Source organism: Ambystoma mexicanum, chromosome 6p (assembly GCF_040938575.1).
Source record: "Ambystoma mexicanum isolate Mex_15411 chromosome 6p, UKY_AmexF1_1, whole genome shotgun sequence".
Lineage (NCBI taxonomy): Eukaryota > Metazoa > Chordata > Amphibia > Caudata > Ambystomatidae > Ambystoma > Ambystoma mexicanum.
The window spans coordinates 579294187-579306921 of NC_090935.1; the positions used below are offsets into that span (position 1 = coordinate 579294187).

Consider the following 12735-nt stretch of genomic DNA (forward strand, 5'->3'; position numbering starts at 1 on the left):
TTTATTTTATTTATTTTTATATTAATAATGCGCCGGGAGCCCATAGGCAGCAGGGCGCAAAAAGAGAAAGAAATTAATCAAACCGAAAGACAGAGAAGTTAATTAAAAAAAACTGTTTTTTGTCGTTTCCTGAAGGATAAATGATTTCTTTCTACAGATAAATCTATTGGGAGATTATTCCACAGACGTGCCGCCTTTGCCTGGAAAGATCTTCCCAGACCCTTCAACCGTCTACTCTTCGGGATGATATGATATGATATGGCATTTATAACGCGCCTATACACAAGTGTTTCGAGGCGCGGCAGGTAGGGGAGGGGGAACAGAGGGAGGGACAGACAACGATCATACTAGGCCAGGTGTCATTCAGATCGCGCAAATGCATGTGAAGGGGGAAAGGGAAAAGTGCGTGGGGGAAGGGAGAGGGGAAAGTGCAGTACATGGGATAGTAGAATAAGTAGATAAATACAACAGCCGGATGGTGGCAAGTGCAAGGTAAGAGCAGGCTACAGGTAGGGGGACTGTAGGGATACAGAATACAGTCTCGAGGTGCAGGGGTTGCCAGTGAGGCAGTGCAGGTGTGCAAGTGGCGGGGCCTGGGCCCGAGGTCAGAAAGAGTGGCCAGGTAGCCAATGCAGATTTAGTCAGGAATTCAGCAGGGGAGAGCGGGAGAGAACGCAGAAGCAAAGAGGAAGGTTTTGAGGTGCTTCCAGAACCGGAGATGGTTCTCCTCAAGTTTCAGGGAGGCAGGAAGGCTGTTCCAGAGGGAGGCCCCTGCCGAGCAGAGAGATCTACCACCAACTCGTTGCTTGGGGAAGCGACTGACACTGTGGGAGTTGGAGGCGGATGAGCGAAGAGCTTCGAGAAGGAAGATATTTGGGAAGAGAGAGTTGAAGATATTGCGGCCCCAGAAGACCTTGTGGACAATGCAGAGGGTTTTGAAATTAATCCTTGCAGCCACTGGGAGCCAGTGCAGAGATGTCAGTCCTGGAGAGATACGATCCCTGGGCTTGAGCCCAAGGACAAGTCTCGCAGTCCTGTTCTGGATAAGTTGCAGAGGGCAGAGAGTACAGGCAGGCAGATTTAGATAGAGGCTGTTGCAATAGTCCAGCTTAAAGAGAACCAGGGCTCTGGAGACGGTGAGCTTCTGGGAGAAGGAGAGGAAAGGAAGAATACCTCTGAGGAGGTGCAGCTTGTAGTGTGACCTCTTAGAGACGTCAGAGATGTGAGGAGAGAAGGAGAGTGTGGAGTCGAAGATGACCCCGATGTTTTTCGTCTTGCAGGTGGGAGCAGGAAGAGGGCCAAGAGAGGCCAGCCAGAGAGCTGCAGGAAAGGAGGCAGTGGGTGTGCCAATGAGTAAAATCTCAGTCTTACTGGCATTAAGGCTGTGGTCATTAGCGGCACACCACTCCTGAATAGCAGACAGATAGTCAGAGATGAGAGAAAGAGAGGAGGAGGCTGAGGGTAGCCTGAAAATGAGCTGGGTATCATCCAGATAGCACTGAAAGTTGGGGCAGAGAGCGGCGATGCGGTAGGCAAGGAGTGCCAAGTATTGCTTGAACAGCCAGGGAGAGAGGTTAGATCCCTGGGGGACACCACAGGTAGAGAAAAAGATGTCGGATAGGAAGATATCGGAGAGGGATGGCAAGACAAACTGAATCACTAGATCTAGTTACTCTTAGGGCAAACCGCCCTTACAGGGTCCTGAAGGTAACTTGGTGCTTGGCCGTAGAGGCATTTATGCACTACAGTGCATACTTTGAAACTAATCCTGGCTTCAACGAAAGCCAGTGCAAGCCTCTACGATGCTCTATGATATGTTCACTTCTGGAGACCCCTTTAATGATGTGCACGGCACCATTCTGCAAGATTTGGAGCCTTTGTATACAGCCCTTACCAGCAACGGCCAGTAACGCCCTGCAATAACCAATACGTGGCATAATGAACGCCCTAACTACAGTGGTACAATGGGCCTCTGATACAAAAGGTTGAACTAACCTAAGTAATCTTAGGAAGTATTGAGCCTTGTTGATGGTATGCTGGGTTTGCATATCTGAGTTTAATGAGGCCTCAAGTACAACTCCAAAGGTCTTCACCTTTGAAACAGTGTTTACAAGCTGGTTTTAAATAACAAAGCTCGAGTAGGAGTCTTCCATACCATTGCTGGACATCCAGTTTTGAATGGTATTGTAAATCCTAGAAACGAGTTCCAAGTCTTTTTCATAGTTCCCACTGATATTTATAATCAGTTGGGTGTTGTCGGCGTAGTTAGAAAATCTAACTCCCAATGAGTCAAGAAGATCACATAATGGACGACAAAATATATTAAAGAGAGCTGGCTATAGGCAAGCACCTTGTAGCACACCACACTATAGCCTCTCAAGTCTTTCATCGAGCTTCGCCCCAGATGATTTTAGATATCCTATTTTGCAAGAAGGATTCAATCCAGAGGGATGCCTTTTCAGAGCAGCCAGCAACATTCTTCAGGCAATCTATTAACTTACTGTGGTCCATGAGGTCGAAAGCTGCTGACAAGTCAAGTAAAATCAGCAGCCCGACCTTGCTATTGCCATTCCACCACTAAAACACCCTCTCTACCTCTTCTTCCTCCTCCTCTACCACTTCTGGCCCGTCTGAGGCTGTCCCTCCTCCTCCTTTCCCCTGTTCACCCCTCATAATGTTTATAGACAAGTCCGATCTATGAAAGTCTCGTCAAAGCAGGTTCTCCCCTGCTCATCCAGAACCATCAAGGACCACATTGACACCCTTGTCCAGCCTTGGCCGATTTCTGCAATCACTCCTTTGCCACTGGAACTTTCCCCTCCCCCTTAAGCACTTCCTTGTGCACCCCCTTCTAAAGAAGCCCTCAGATGGTATACCGTCATTTCATCAACAGGCTTTTCATTGCAGGGTTTTTTGCCGCGATTTTTTTTCGAAAAAAAAAAAACATCGATTTTATTTGGGGGTTAAAAATTAAATAAATTTGGTGTGCGTCTAGGGGAATATTAAAATAATTGAACGGATGGGGGGTTTGGTGGGGTAACCCCCCCCAAAAAAAAAGCGATGTTTTTTTGCAAAAAAAATCCGTGGCAAAAAACCCTGCGATGAAAAGTCCGTCGATGAAATCACATAGAACCCCTCAGATGGTCATTGCTCTCCGGCTAACTATCGCCCTATTTCCATCATTCCTTTCCTGGGCAAACTCTTGGAAAAGCTGGTCATCTCCTAGCTTAATCTGCATACTGAATCGGTTGGTTTCCTCCACGACCACCAGTCTGGCTTTAGAGCTGCCAGAAGCATGGAAACTGCTCTCCTGAACACCTGTGAAGCCCTGCTCTCCCATAATGACTCTAATCTCCCTTCTGTACTCATTCTCCTTGATCTATCCCCTGCTTTTGACACAGTCAACCATGCCATGCTGCTCAAACGTCTCAGTGACAACCTGGGTATCACCGATCAGGCCCTGGCCTGGTTGACCTCCTTTCTCTCTGACTAACACTCTCAAGTCCAACTGGGGTCTTTCCGCTCTTCTATCTCTTTCGCTCTACTTGTGGTGTTCTCCAGGGGTCTAACTTGTCTCCCTGGCTGTTCAACCAATAGCTGGCACCACTTTCCCACTGCACTGCCGCTTTCTTATTTATGGGGATGAGACCCAGCTCTCTTTCAGGCTCTCCTCAGCTACCTCTGCTCCTTCTCTCATACCAGACTGTCTGGCTGAAATTCAGGAGTGGTGTGCCACCAACTATCACTGCCTTAATGCCAGTAAGACTGAGATACTCCTCATTGGGACACCTGCTCCCTCCTTTCCTCCCTCTCTGGCCGCCCACTCAGGGCCTTCTTCCTGTGAGGCTAAGAATCTTGGTGTCATCTTTGACTCCACCCTCTCCTTCTCTCCTCACATTTATGATGTCTCTAAGAAGTCAAACTATCAGCTGCACCTCCTCAGAGGTATTCTTCCTTTTCTCACTTTCCCCCAGAAGCTCACTGTCTCCAGAGTTCTGGTCCTCTCTAGGCTGGCCTGCTGCAACAGCCTCTTTTTAAACCTGCCTGCCTCTACTCTTCGACCTTTACAAATGATCCAGACTTGTCCTTGGCCTCAAACTCAGGGATTGTGTCTCTCAGCACTGAAATCTCTTCACTGGCTCCCTGCGGCTTAAAGGATCAAGTTCAAGACCCTCTGCATCGTCAGTGTTTTAAATGAACAATAAAATAAATAAAATCCAATGTTGCCTCATTTGTATACTTTTACCATAACTGTGAATAGAAGTAAGCTGCTGATGTTATTAAGAGAAAATGCGGAGGGAAAATGGAAAAAGGTGGAGTGGGATGTACACTTGCTTTATTTTCTTCTTCTTCTTTATGCAACCCCTTGAGCTCTCCCTCTTTTACACAAGGAATGCCCCACAGAACGGGGTACTGGTCTTCACCCTAACACCGCAACAATGTGTCTTCCACGCCACGGCTTTCTGCATCACCAGTGACAGAATATGTGACCATAGCACCCCCATCCTATGAGAGCCTCAATGCCTCGCCCGCCTCTTCCCCGGCTAGAAAACACCTACACCAAATGGAAAGACATAAAGAGTCCTACATACCAGCAGGTCTGACTACCTTGCAAGTCTGATTGCCTTCTCTGGTGACCATAGACTGACCTCGAGTTGCTTTATTGCTAGACTTAAAATCCAGGAAGCTACGAAAGGGAGGACTTGGAAGCCAGCATTCTTCTTCTAGACGCCTACACTCTGTAAAAACCTCTCACTGCATCTAAAACTGTCCCGCTCCCTACTCCAGTTCTTGACAACATTGGAAACTCTCTTGTTCTTACATGTAAACTTGCTCTCACATCTGTCCATCCATGTTGCTGAGTCAGCATAACTCACACCCTCAACCCTCAGCCATGTCCCCTAATACCAATACTGCACTCTGCATGTCCATTCTGCAGAGCACCTATCTATCTTTGCACCAGCTGTATAATGGCCCTCATTCCAAGTTTGGCGGTAGTCATGGCGCTATTTGCGCCATGACTACCACCAATAACGGGACCGTGTCCGGTCCCGTTCAATGGGGATTTACCGGTCCAGTCCTCCCTTGGCGGGACCGGTCAGTCCCCATTGTAAAAGCCATTCCCCATTTGAGCCCCCATAGGGCTCAATGGGAAGGCGCCAATAATGGTACCGCAAATTGCGGTACCGTTATTGGCTCTGATTTCCCTTAACGGGTCCCATCCATAACGCCTGGTAAAACCAGGCGTTAAGGAAGGGACCCGCTAAGGGAACTCGGATTAGGCCGCAAAGGGATTACCGGCACCGGTGTCTTTGCGCCAACCTCGGAATGAGGGCCAATGTCTCAAATGCAAGGTATTTTATGCTGATGATACAATGGTATTTCACAAGGTGCATCGAAGGTATTCACAACTACCTGAAAGAAATGCACAGTGTAATAAGATGTCACTTAGAAGAACCAATCCCTCTGTTTCTCAAGTGCATCTATCTAGTGAAAACAAAAGACCTAAAAGTGTGAACATTTGGAAAAGTGGGTTTGATGTATTCCCTTAAGATGCTCTCTAACAAGCATCCCTGGCCCTTGTGGAATATATCTTTATTACCATATAACAAAGAGAATGATCAGAAGATCCCCCGTCAGCATTCACAAAGGTATCACTTCAAAAGGATTGCAATGAAAATCGAAAGATCCCAAACCATAAGGAGCGGAAGAGAAAACGCAAACTTTTGACTATGCATCATTTCAATATCTTGGCCTTTTCAATGTAAACTATGAGGCTAGCATGTTTTACTACAGGCCCAAACAAGCTCCCTTACAAGAGTGCACACCAGTGCCAAGATGGACACCCCTCGGATAGGCAAGAGCCCACCTTTCCAATTTCCACATCACAAAGCATACGGGCCACTAATAAGAGTCTTTAACCTCCACCCCTTGACTCATTGCCTACCATAGAGATAGTAGGAAGCCTGACGTCTATGCTCCGAAGGCTCGGCCTCACCAGGAGAGGTCACTTACTGCAGATTGGCCTTGCGCTCCTCCCCCCCCTCGAATCACCCTATCATGAAGGTGCCGAGTACAATTGAGAAGACTACCTGCAAGACATACATGAGGCTGGACAAATGAAAGGAGGCAACCTTAACATTAGAGAAGTGGTTGAAGCTGTGGAGCGTGGCACGAGGGTGGGGTAGATGCGCTCCTTAGTGCCAAGGGAAATAGTGAAGGGGCTGGGGGCAGTTGCGGCCTCCGGGACCAAGGAGAACAAGAGGTTTGAGGATGCAGCGGAGGACTTGCAGAATTATGAAAGGGCTTCAACCATGATGAGATGTGATAGGTTATTTATAACACGCTTAATACCCAGAGGTTTCTAAGCACGGACCCGGGGATCGAACCTGTGTTGCTCTGTGTCGTCTTCCTTCCAAGGCGAGCACGTTGCACCTGAGCTATCCTCCCGTGACGATGAGCTGGATCAGATTCCCTGTGGGTGTCAAGAGAAGGAATGTACTTGAATGAGCGAGCATCTGGGCTTTCGGGCTTATTAAATCGCCCTTGCGCCCAGGGATAGCGCCAAACTGACTGAGGGAATTGGAGGCCCTACAGTTACAGTTCATTTGGTCACTATGGTGGACAGGAAGCTGGTACTAAAGAGAGTGAAAGCCCAGAAAGGAATACTCCACTGTGGGTTTCCGCAGTTCTTCATTTTCCCAGATGTTAGCGAGGCAACAAATCCGAGACAGAGAGAAAGGGAGGCTGTCCAGATGTTTTCGTGGCCCAGGGACTGAATAGAATTCTACTGTTTCCCCAGAAAACGTAGAGTTGCAAGGGGTTCTAAAAATGTCGTGTTTGTGGATTCTAGGAATTCCGGGGGCTTCTTAGAATCTTTAAGATAGGATCCATGGCGACCCTGTCTTCACCAGAGCCACCTGTGCAGGATGGGGTGCTGCAGGATCCCAGGAGTGGAGATGTGGACGGCCGGATGCTGAGATCGCCCTAATTGCTCCCTTAAGCCAATGTTCACTTTTGCACATGAGTGCCTCCTAGGAGCTGCCAGTATGACGTCTGCAATTCTGCAGTGCAGTTCCTTCCACAACCTCTGCACTTGTTCTGTGCCTGAACCTTATCTCTGCTTTCCTGTCTGTCCTTGACCGCTCAGCTAGCAAGTGGGCTTTGCCTGATCTTTGCGCTCTATCCCAATGGGGCATTGGGCCTCATTACGAGTTTGGCGGTGTAGGAAGAAAGTGGAGCTAAATCCATTTACCTTCATTTTCCCTGCGCCAGCAAACTACAAGTTTGGAGGTATTACCACCGGTGGAATTACCGGATGGTAACTGCTGACTTCTGGAGGTAAAGTGGAGGAGCTACCTTCAAACCTCCATCCAGCTTTAAGCCCAACAATCCCATTAAACAGGGATTTACTCTCCCAAAAGCACCACTTGTAATCCGGCGGTATTGCCTGCAGTGGTAATACCGTCGAAGCAAGTGGCAGTAATGGTAATATTGTGGCAATAAGACAGGTAATGCCCGGGGCCGTAGTTATAGGCCCGAGCGTCGCAAGGGCCTTAACAAAGCCCCCGGGCATTACCTGCGGCGGTATTGGCCCGCCGCCGAGGGTCTTATTGCCATTAGCACCCCTGCCCGTTGGATCGGGGTGCTAATGGCATTTTATTTTTTGTTTCGCTGCATTTCGAAACAGAAAAAAAAAAAAAGAAATGAAAAAAATGCCCGCCGGGAAAGGGAAAACGGAGTGCGTTTTCCCTTTCCATGGCGGCCATTGGGAGCGGACGCGCTGGGAACACAAGTGTTCCCAGCGGGTCCGCTCCTGAAAAAAAAAAGAAAAAAAAAAAGAAGCAGAAGGTAAGTGGGGTTGGGAGGGTGGAGGGGAGGAAAAAAAACAATGGAAGCCTCCAGCCGTGTGGAGGCGCGGAGCGGGGATGGCCCGCTCCGAGTCTCCACACTGCTGGAGCCTGCTATCGTTGCCCAGCGGGGACGCAGGAGCAAGAAGGTAAGTGGGGTAGGGAGGAGGGAGGGAGGGAAGGAAAAAGAAAAAGCTTACCCGAGTCCCCGGCGGGGGGCGAAGGCAGCTTCTCAGTCGAGGGGAGGCTCGGAGCGGGGATGGCCCTGCTTTGAGCCTCCTCATTGGCTGAGGGGCTGCCACGCCCCCGCCGAGGACAAGGCGGCTGGAATCCCGGCCGAGAATCAAACGATTCTCGGCCGAGTAATGACCCGGCGAGAGCCAATCAGAATGCTTGTTGCATTCTGATTGTCTCTCGCCGGGTACTAATGTTTGGTGGTATCTCAGTGGTATTACAGTCAGGATACCACCAAACTAGTAATGAGCCCCACTGCTTGTTATCGACGTGCCTGTGGTACACTGTCTGATTGTGGGCCATGCCTCTGTTCTGGCTGTTGCACTAGTCAGTTGGGCACTGCCTCTTTGATGGTTGGTTTCAGTTTTTAGTGCATGTTTCCACTTGTACCCTGGGCCCACTGAGCAGGGCGTGATTCTATGTACTCTCCTGTATTTCTGTATTGTCACAAGTTACAGCTTACAATAGCTTCCCTTTGGGTTTTGATAGACACTTTCAGGTACAGCTTAGCCCAGTCTTCACTGGTGATTGCACACAGTGTCTGCATTTCCCGACCCCTTGTGTTATTTCGTGAGTGAGCGTGTTCACCTGATTGTCTAATGTGCCACATCTTGTTGACTGGGATCTGCCGTTTCAATTGGTGGAATTCTCAGCACGCCAGTGAAACATTCCAGGAAATGGTTGACTTGGATGTTTCCCTAAAGCTTTGACCTGTATTTTGTCTACAGCACAAAAAGTACAGAACATGCTAATCATTGTAAATGACGTGGTTTGGCCCTACAACGTAATTTAGCAAATCCGAAGCCTTCCGGGTGCATTACTTTTTACAGGGACTCACCTTTCAGTGCACTTTAGTGACCAGAATCCCCCACTGTATATGTTTTAGTATTGCCTGGTGTTGAATGCTCTTGAGCTTGGTTGCCTCACTTAGTCTCTATCGATTGTTGCACTATTCCAGGCACGGTCTGTGACCGTTTGGCCTCCCTGCCCCTCTCAAACTTCAGACAGACCTTCTGAAGTTCCGGAAGCAGCTCAAAACTTTCCTCTTCTCCTCTGCTTTCTCTCTCTCCATCCACTGCTGACCCACCTGACCTACCTGCTGAACCGACTGCTTGCTCAGAGTCTCACTGGATACCAGGCTCTTTCTTGATCAGTCACCTTTGCACTGCCTTGGGGCATACCACACACTTAGGGGCTGTAACTGTAACCCTACAGTCCCCTTTTCCCTTTGCACTACCCAGAGCCACGCTGCCCTGGCTGCACTTAATCAGAGCAGTTCTACCCTGTTCCCCTCCCCTCTCCCCTTGCACTTCTCGTTCCCGCACTTGCACGATCTGAATGGCACAGGGCCTAGTAAGATCGTTTGTCTTGCCCTCTTTCTGTCTTCCCTCCCTTGTTTTGTCGCGCCAGAAACACTGGTGTACAGGTGCCTTATAAATGACTTAAATCATATAATTTCCCACATCTGTTCATCTTTGCCATCTTCTGCCTTCCTACAGTGCATGTTTACAGTCTCTGCATCTGCCTGTCACTCCGCCTGAGGAATCTTCCAATGTGGTCCTGGGTTAATAGCCTGAGAATTCTGCTGCAGAATTCTCAGTGAAGTGGTAGTCACAATTCAGTTACCCTGTGTGACCATGGGCAGGTCCCCGATACATGTAGTTTAAGGTTCTGACATCAAGCACATTTTAAGTAAAGAGTTCTAGAGCATTAGCCTCACCTTAGACCTTCTCCTTCCGGTGAATACTGTCTGCAGCACTCTAGAGTGAAAGACTCCTTAGCGTCGGGGTACGCAGTGCTCCACCGGATGATGGCGGTGTCCCAGCACACCGTGCAATCTTCTGCCTTAAGTAGAGGTGTGGAAGGTGCTGTGGATACAGTATTGCATTAGAGATGCACTAGCAAATGCTGAGACTGACAAACCTTGAGGTCCATGAAGATTAACATGAGCCCTCATGAATATCATGCATGATGTATTAGGTTGTATGATAACACCGATAGCTGATCACAGGTCACCGCCTCACTGTAACCCAAGGCACAACCTGTACCTATTGTAACTAAGTCTCCTTACAAGTAACAGTGCCACAATGCCCCTGGGCTGCCTGTGCGCTATATAAATGTAATAAATAAATAAACAACAGAGATATTTCGACCATTCCTCAACTGCAGGCTCCGTAGTAGCTATTGGTACTTTGGCCCTCATTTACAGGGAGCCGGTCCGGAAATAAGGTGCTGGTAGTTCAGCCACTACCGACAGATAAATCACTGAAGCCCCAGCACCGTTAATAACACTGCTGGTGCTTTAGTGTTCCCATTCCTGTGGAGTCCTATGGGACACCACAGGAATGGGAACTTACCGTTCTGCCGCCGCCCGTAATATCCCGGTATTACTGTGATATCGGGAGGCAGAAAAGGGTAAGCCGAGGTTGCCGGTAGGCCGCCAGTACTACCAGCGTGCTCCCAGCAACAATGAGTGCCTTTACGAAAGCATCATTCTATCATTAGAGTGCAACAAATGAGCTGCACGTAGTGCCCTCACCAGCAGGTGGCAACAGTGGCTGTTATTTAAAACTGTAAAGCTTGAAATGGTACCTAGGTCTGGGAGTCTACTGCATGTCTGGGACTGGAAAAGTGCTGATTTGGTGCAGTACAAAAAACAACAGGCTAACATCACGTAACATGTAGATGTGCACATAACATTCATTGGATTTTACAAGTTTTATTCATCACTTTTTCCGATTCAAAATATTTCCAGATCAACAGGAGTTAAATGTACCACATCTTTAAATCATTGCATTTTATATGCAATGTAGACAGAACAAAGAGACTGCATCAAGGTGCATCATTAGTGTGAATTACCAATAATCATAAGTATTTCACTCCATAAGGTTATTCCTGTATGAGCTTCTAACGGAGTGAACATCATGCAAACAGTTTCAGAAAGTATTTTATGAATCAGATACAAGCATGGGATTTTACAGACAAACTGGGTGGGCACAAAAGGGTACCTTATGGGTGTATGATTATGCAGCCGCAGGGGACGCATATGGCTGGGGCGATTATGCAGCCGCAGGGGACGCATATGGCTGGGGCGATTATGCAGTTGCAGGGGACGCATTTGGCTGGGTGTATGATTATGCAGCCGCAGGGGACGCATATGGCTGGAGTGATTATGCAGCTACAGGGGACGCATATGGCTGAGGCGACTATGCAGCTTCAGGGGACGCATATGGCTGGGTGTATGATGATCCGGATGCAAGGGACGCATATGGCTGGGGTGATTATGCAGCTGCAGGGGACGCATATGGCTGGGGTGATTATGCAGCTACAGGGGACGCATATGGCTGGGTGTATGATTATGCAGCCGCAGGGGACGCATATGGTTGGGGTGATTATGCAGCTACAGGGGACACATATGGCTGGGTGTATGATTATGCAGCCGCAGGGGACGCATATGGTTGGGGTGATTATGCAGCTACAGGGGACGCATATGGCTTGGGCGATTATGCAGCTGCAGGGGACGCATATGGCTGGGGCGATTATGCAGCTGCAGGGGACGCATATGGCTGGGGTGATGATGCAGCTGCAGCGGACCCAAATGGCTGGGGCGATTATGCAGCTGCAGAGGATGCATATGGCTGCGGTGATTATGCAGCTGCAGGAGACCCATATAGCTGGGGCGATTATGCAGCTGCAGGGGAAGTATATGGCTGGGTGTATGATGTTGCAGCTGCAGGGGACGCATATGGCTGGGGTGATTATGCAGCTGCATGGGACGCATATGGCTGGGGTGATTATGCAGCTGCAGGGGACGAATATGGCTGGGGTGATTATGCAGCTGCAGGGGACCCATATGGCTGGGGCGATTATGCAGATGCAGGGGATGCATATGGCTGGGGTGATTATGCAGCTGCAGGGGATGCATATGGCTGGAGTGATTATGCAGCAGCAGGGGGTGCATATGGCTGGGGTGATTATGCAGCTGCAGGAGGCGCACATGGCTGGGGTGATTATGCAGCTGCAGGGGACGCATACGGCTGGGGCAATTATGCAGCTGCAGGGGACCCATATGGCTGGGGCGATTATGCAGCTGCAGGGGAAGCATACGGCTGGGGCGATTATGCAGCTGCAGGGAGCACATATGGCTGGGGCGATTATGCAGCTGCAGGGGATGCATACAGCTGGGGCGATTATGCAGCTGCAGGGGATGCATATGGCTGGGGTGATTATGCAGCTGCAGGGGACCCATATGGCTGGGGCGATTATGCAGCTGCAGGGGACCCATATGGCTGGGGTGATTATGCAGCTGCAGGGGACGCATATGGCTGGGGCAATTATGCAGCTGCAGGGGGTGCATATGGCTGGGGTGATTATGCAGCTGCAAGGGACACATATGGCTGGGGTGATTATGCAGCTGCAAGGGACACATATGGCTGGGGTGATTATGCAGCTGCAGGGGATGCACTCATATGGCTGGGTGTATGATGATGTAGCTGCAGGGGACGCATATCACTGGGGTGATTATGCAGCTGCTGGAGACGCATATGGCTGGGGTGATTATGTAGCTGCAGGGGACCCATATGGCTGGGGCGATTATGCAGCTGCAGGGGACGCATATGGCTGGGTGTATGATAATGCAGCTTCAGGGGAT

The 12735-nt window shown here is 49.3% G+C and overlaps 1 protein-coding gene across 2 annotated transcripts in view; it reads right to left on the reverse strand.

The window, feature by feature from the left end:
- CMYA5 (cardiomyopathy associated 5) overlaps nucleotides 1–12735 on the reverse strand; it is a 538811-nt gene that overhangs the window by 104318 nt on the left and 421758 nt on the right. For both annotated transcript variants that reach the window (XM_069627405.1, XM_069627406.1), the window contains exon 9: nucleotides 9805–9952. In XM_069627405.1, coding sequence (XP_069483506.1) covers nucleotides 9805–9952 — 148 coding nt within the window. The remainder of the gene's footprint in view (nucleotides 1–9804; nucleotides 9953–12735) is intronic.